The sequence below is a fragment of the Lygodium microphyllum genome, chromosome 23 (assembly GCF_053477565.2).
Source record: "Lygodium microphyllum isolate KBCC chromosome 23, Lygodium_microphyllum_v1.1.10, whole genome shotgun sequence".
Taxonomy (NCBI): Eukaryota; Viridiplantae; Streptophyta; class Polypodiopsida; order Schizaeales; family Lygodiaceae; genus Lygodium; species Lygodium microphyllum.
Genome location: NC_141157.1, coordinates 112610530 through 112616960, shown reverse-complemented (window position 1 = coordinate 112616960; position 6431 = coordinate 112610530). Strand labels below are relative to the sequence as shown.

Genomic DNA, 6431 nt, shown 5'->3' with positions numbered 1-6431 from the left:
TCCATATTTGTTAGATTTGTATGAAATGCCACCTTGCAAAAATTTAAATTGAAGGTATTTGTATGGGTACTCAAAAATAATAGTCACCAAAAGTTGATGATTCTTGTCAAGTGAATTGTTAAATTTGGAAAGAAAACCTTAGACTTTTAAGGAAGAAACTATTCTTAATCTTAAGTTGCAGACTCATTTTAGTTCAAACTTCTAGTGTGGTAGAAAAAACCTCCAAAATATAAAGGGAAACCCAAATTATCAAGATCAAAGGAAGCTGAAGACAACCGAGCACAACATAGAGAGCAACACTTAAGGGAATTAGGTTTTTGCATATATGCTCTCTTATGTACCGCCTTGCATATGGGAAGATACGTTTCAGCTCTTGATTTTGTACATTAGTGATAGGTTTAAGCTCTCGATTTTACGCAAGAGTGGAGTGTGTTTCACTTGAACCTCTTTCACTTTCATAATATTTCTCCCTTTTTTGAAATACAATTCATTAGTTTCCTTTAAAACAATTAGAGGATTTTCTATTGGCTTGTAAAAGTGTTTTCCACGAAGAGTGGTTGTAAGGCCATAACTTGTAAGAGAAAAAAGAGCATTGAAATTTTGAGGCCTAGTGACCGGGTGCTTAGGACAGTGATAACGATGGCCTTTACTTGCTAGTTTCTGCATTTAATAATTCTTCGCAACTCTCTCTTGCACAACATCTTTCATCAACCTTTAGCGGTCTCTGGAACAAGCATCCTTTAAGCTGTCTTGTATTCTAACCATGGCTAGCGGGTAAGCTCTGTGTGTGTGTGTTTTCCAGTTGTCTGTGTGTGTCTGACGAGATTACTTACTCCTCATAGAAACTAGATAAAAGTTCCAGTTACGTTGATGAATCTGTTGCAGACATCCATGATGAGATTACTTACTCCTCGTGATGGAAACTAGGAGAAATGTTCCCGTAAAGTTGATGTTTGTGTTCCAGAAATTCATGATGAGATTACTTGCTCCTCATGGAAACTAGGAGAAACGTTCCTGTAAAGTTGATGAATCTGTTGCAGAAATTCATGATGAGATTACTTACGCTTCATGGAAACTAGGAGAAATGTTCAAGTAAAAGCTAATGAATCTGTTGCAGAAATCCATTCATGGCAATATCTTTTCTGTAGCACAACGTGATTTATTCAAACGATTGATCCCGTATCCCTTTATCAAAACTGTAATTATTGAAATCGTTTTACTTGATATCAGAGCTCAACCAGCTTTACCTGTCTTGGATTCGAAGTCTGAGCCACCGGCTCTTTTCGATGGAACACCCAGGCAAGTTCCAGCTTCAAATTTTGTTGTAGATACCGCTAAAGGAAAAATACATTGCTGACCAAGTCTGCTGCATACTCAGCAAATTGTCCTTTTTGTGTATTGAAAAAACAGACTGTACATCAGTTTAACCTGTCCATATGCTCAAAGGGTTTGGATTGCAAGGAATTTCAAGGTGCATCGACAGCTCTCATCTTAACACCTGAGGCTTTTCTGTTGTTTAAGATTATGCTGCCTCCTGTGAAACAGTTTTTACAATTTCGCTGTCTTAACAGTGTCTGCAAGTGGTGTACCACCCAAGATTACAGGGTTGCTGCCATATGTTTCATCACTGCCGTAACACATTATTGCATATGCAGGGTCTAGACAATGTTGAGCTTGTTCCAATCAACCTTGCAGACAAGCCTAAGTGGTATCTTGAAAAGGTCTACCCGCCAGGGAAGGTAGGCCATTATCTTTTGCCGGAATCACTGCACAAATGTTTGAAACTATAGAAAAACATTTCCCTTCATGTATGTGTGTAAATTCAATGCCTTTGCACAGGCACCTAAGTGTGTGTGTGTGCATCCATGGCTATATCTGTAAATCCCAACGTTAATTTGATGCTTCATCAGGTCCCATCATTGGAGCACAATGGTGAAGTCAAAGGAGAAAGCTTGGACTTGCTTGAATATATTGACAAGAAATTTGAAGGACCTTCACTTTTTCCTCAGGTATGATGCCGTACCTTGGGATCTTTAATGTTGCCTAATTTGATCTGTTATTGTCTTATTGACTACAGCCAGGATCATAAACTTTCCGTCCCTTTATGGTTCATTTACCATACTTTTCGATGTACTGTGTATGACAATGTATGAAATGCACGCATAAAACTGGGAAAGGGAGCGAGCTGTTTTTAAAATTAAATAGTATGGATTCAGATTGTTTGGAATGAGGAGTAAATTACGCTGTAATAATTTGCGGCAATTGTCCTCAGTGAATTTCTCACCTTTGAAGTTCACTGCTATTCAGAAGAATATATTTTGGGATTTTGTGTAGTGGTATATTTATTTTAGAGGTTCTATGCTGTCTTCAATGAGGAGAAAAGTAACCCAGGTGGAAGACTGATGGGCATTAGAGATGGGTGTTTGTTGACAGTAGTGCTACATTTGGAAACTATTTTATCTGCCAGAAATCAGGCCACTTAAACTATACTTTAGTTTAAATAGATGAAGCTAGAGAGAGTACGGTGAATTACCCGGGGCAAGATTGATAATTCCCACTAATTATGTGAAGGGCTGTGCTACTATCGATCTATACTTAGTATATTTCTGTTAACTAGATGAAGCTAGAGAGAATATAATGAATTACAGGGGACATGAAAGATGGATGTTTCCCACAAATTATGTAAAGGACTGTGTTACTATTGACCTATCCATTGAAGTGAACTGGTGTACTTTGAGAAAACTGGACTGTTTCTCACATGTAGTTAAATTGATGATATTGGACTGCCCATTTAAGTAAGCCAAAGGCTTGGCTATGACTGATGCTTCAAGGAAATTGGTGGATCGAGACTAAAGACTGTAATACTGCACCACGGCATGTGACGTAGAACTAAATGCACCTTTTAAAGCTCTGCATAAAGCACTGTGCTACTCCTAACCCACTCCCATGAAATCGACTGGTCTTTATTAAGAACACTGCATTGTTTCTCATAAATAGCTAAATTGAGGATATTGGACTGGCCGCTCCTTCCAAGAGGAATTGCATGAATCAACATGAAGTTTTAGACTGGTGTACTGCAACTGTGAGGTAACATACAACTAAGGACATCATCTTTTTGTTGTCACTATGTAAATGTGCAACGAAATAAGTATGGGTCTGAAAGCTGACCTGCATCATGAGCTGAGACTCCAGAGATTGGAAGAAGATTTCTTCCTGTAATCAGGATGTGCTTTTCTCACCTTAACGTAAAGTTCTTGTGTTTCTACTGGCTATATATTTCCTTTTAGTTCTATCAAAAGTTGGCTAAGTTTGATTAACAGCACTACATATCTGTAACAGAACCCCTGCTAAGACTATTTCAGCAGTCAACTGTCATGTCTGGCTATTTGGTCATTTCCTGGTGTCCAATTGGTCGCTGCATGTCAGAGGCCACATCTGGGCTGCCATGTCAACACCCAGTCACACTTGAGATGTTGCCATAAATAGTACTTAGTCTGGAGAGAGCCTCTCCTGATAGCGGTAGTTGCAAAATGAGCTACCAAATGCATACTGCACAGCAGTCCACGAATTAACACACAAGCTTTTGCAACAGAATCACTTCCAAGTCACCTGGCTTTTCACCATGTGCAGGGTTGATGGATATGCTGATTTTGTAGCGGTATAGAAAATGACATGTACCAGATGGCTCAATTACACCAGTTTCTCTTGAAATATACATTCAATGCCTCTGATTGGAGTTACTTTGACAAAACCTTCACGAGAGAAACATGTCCTTACAAAACCCAGAATCTCCCGTTGTACATTTTTCCCAGAAAACAGAATTTCCTGGATTCTGGGAGTTAACTCCATCATACTATTCTAAGTTCATCAATCACAACAGTGCCAAAACATTGTGTACATCAACAAACAATTCACTTCCTTGATACAGGATGATTGCATGCTAGATTCAGAATACTTAAGCATGCATCATAGTTAATGTGGCTTATGCATCTAAGTCTTGGATCATACTATCTAGCATGTGAAACTTGCTCACACTTCCAATGCATTAATCTTCATTGTACATATTCATGTTCTGTAATTGATCCTTAACTTGTTTTGAGATCTATGAGTGGAAGTTGCAGTGTTTACTTAGGTACAGTCAATCTTTTGCACCATTGTCTTGCTAATCTTTTCACCTATGGAAATTTTCTTTCCTCATAAATTGCTCATTTTATGGATACATTTTTGAGAACCATTAACTTTCACCTTGTAAGGAAAATGATCATAAAGGGGGATGTGTTTCTTAAGTGCATAAGATAATTGTTTCACTTTTTGGACTGAAAGTGTATGCTAATTAGTAGTGCTGAAGTACTTTTTGAGAATTAACAGAGAGGATCTGGAAATTATCTTGGGTTCTGCAGGACTCTGTGAAAGCAGCAGCAGCAAAAGACCTTTTGAAGTACACAGATGAGTTCAACAAGCAACTTTTCACTGCCTTCAAAAACAAGGACGCTTCCAAGGAAGAAACTAAGAAGATGCTTGGTATGTAATATATGTGTGTTGACTTCGTTGCTCTGAGTTATGAAGACAAAATATATCATTGAACCACGTAATGCAACAGCATGAATCAATTTTTAAAAGCTAGGTCTGTGAGTATGATTTGTAGTCATGGTATGAAGATTACTCCACCAATCCTGCAAATTGCACATTAATTTTATTTGCCTTCACATACTCATGGCCTCATTGAATGAATTGCAACATGTCAATGTCTTTCGTTGTGGCAGGCCCAGCCCTGGATCATTTGGAAACTGCACTTGGAAAGTTCAGTGATGAGGGGCCCTTTTTCCTTGGCCCAATCACTGCGGTAAGACTTGTTTTAAACCCAATAAAACTTGAGGTTTTCTTAGCAGTTCATGTGCACTAAGATAATCACTCGATATAACAACCATGCAGGTGGATTTTGCTTATGCTCCTTTTGTCGAAAGATTTCAGTACCTGAGCAAAGATTTATTGGATTATGATATTTATGAAGGCAGACCTAGTCTTTCAAAATGGGCTGAGGTGGGTTACTTTGTTGTGCACGGCTGCATATACTGTCATAATGTCAGAAATATCTGTATTGTTGTTGAACTTGGCTGTCATTTCGTGCTAGGAGTTGAACAAATTGGATGCTTACACAAGCACGAAAGCTGACCCGAAAGAGCTTGTTAAACGTTACAAGGCAATGTTGGTACGTCCTGATGGACTGTCTTGACAACTAGGTGGTAGGTTTCGATTACTTTTTGGAGTAATGCAAGTTCTAACACCCCTGGTGTTGATACAGGGGAGACTTTGAGCAACACTCCTAATGTTGGAGCAAGACCCTGTACCAGGACATTTCTGAATAACACACGCTTGACATGAGGGTGAGAAACTGCACACAGGACAGTTTCGATGTCATGTTTTTGTTGAGGAAGAGGAGAGTTGCAAAGACAGGAAAATGTTCATATTCACTAGCATGTTTGAAGTGTACTGGCAATGGCAAAGTTTTTGTAGTAATATATACATACTGCTTCTTGTAGGTTTAGGCTCTTCTTATGAGAATATTAAGTCTGCAGGTAAGGCTAGAAAGGACTGAAGATGCAATGGTGTCAACGAGTGGTTTTACTTTTAAAAAAATCAAAAGGTGGTCCACAGAAGTGTTGGAAACAAAGGTAGTGTGTTGTGCTATATCTCACTATTCATATCAGTTTTGGCCTGCCTCAGCTCTTGGTGTTGAGTGAAATAGCCTTTTCACCAGCAAAAGCTATACTCTCGAATTTCTTTGCTCTTCTGGACTTCTCTGATTCGTTTGTATTACTTTTCCTTCGCCTTTTGATTAATGCATGGTTTAGTAGAATGCTGTGTTGATTTTTCACTTCCGTTATTTCTTTGTGAGAAAGTAGGGCTGCAAATGATTGGAAAATGGTATGGTGCCTTTTCTGTTTTGTATTTGGCAAATTGCTGTGGTGATTTTTCATTTTCATTTTTTCTTCGTGAGAAAGTAGGACTCCAAATGATTGGAAAATGCTGCACAGCTTGAACATTTGCCACAAGAATCCCCTATTTGCTTATTAGTTCCCTTTTTCTTTGCATTGAGCATGTTAAGCTCTACCTTATTTAAGTCATTTATCGATAGCAATTTTGATTATCTTTAAGGCAATCATTGACACAATTTAACCTTTCTAGATACACCATGAATTTTTTTTTGTACATCGTATTTATGCAAGTATTCGAACTATTAACTTGCAAGTATTGTCTTTGGTCATGAGGTTGTGAAATTTTAACTTTTTCTTTGGGGGACAACTAAGGAAATTTGATTTTTCTCTCCTAGTTTTCTCTCTTCCATACTTGATTTATGACCCCTTACTGAAGGAATTGTTGTTGCAAAACTCTCCGAGGAAAGGATTGTATGACTACCTTGGGATGTGTGC

The 6431-nt window shown here is 38.3% G+C and overlaps 1 protein-coding gene across 3 annotated transcripts; it reads left to right on the top strand.

Moving 5' to 3' along the window:
* Positions 1 to 617: 617 nt before the first annotated feature.
* Positions 618 to 5804, top strand: LOC148016631 (glutathione S-transferase L3-like). 3 transcript variants are annotated; one of them, XR_015688125.1, is made up of 11 exons: positions 618 to 774; positions 1231 to 1299; positions 1411 to 1471; positions 1656 to 1739; positions 1911 to 2009; positions 4401 to 4521; positions 4764 to 4843; positions 4933 to 5040; positions 5132 to 5209; positions 5303 to 5384; positions 5577 to 5804. XR_015688125.1 is itself a non-coding variant. In XM_087664406.1 (10 exons), exons 1-10 carry the CDS (start codon positions 764 to 766, stop codon positions 5312 to 5314), a joined length of 723 nt encoding a protein of 240 aa, XP_087520532.1. In that variant the 5' UTR covers positions 618 to 763; the 3' UTR covers positions 5315 to 5804. The 3 variants fall into 3 exon arrangements, 1 of the variants encoding a protein (XP_087520532.1); XR_015688124.1 differs by having other exon boundaries at positions 5541 to 5804; XM_087664406.1 differs by having other exon boundaries at positions 5303 to 5804.
* Positions 5805 to 6431: the final 627 nt, after the last annotated feature.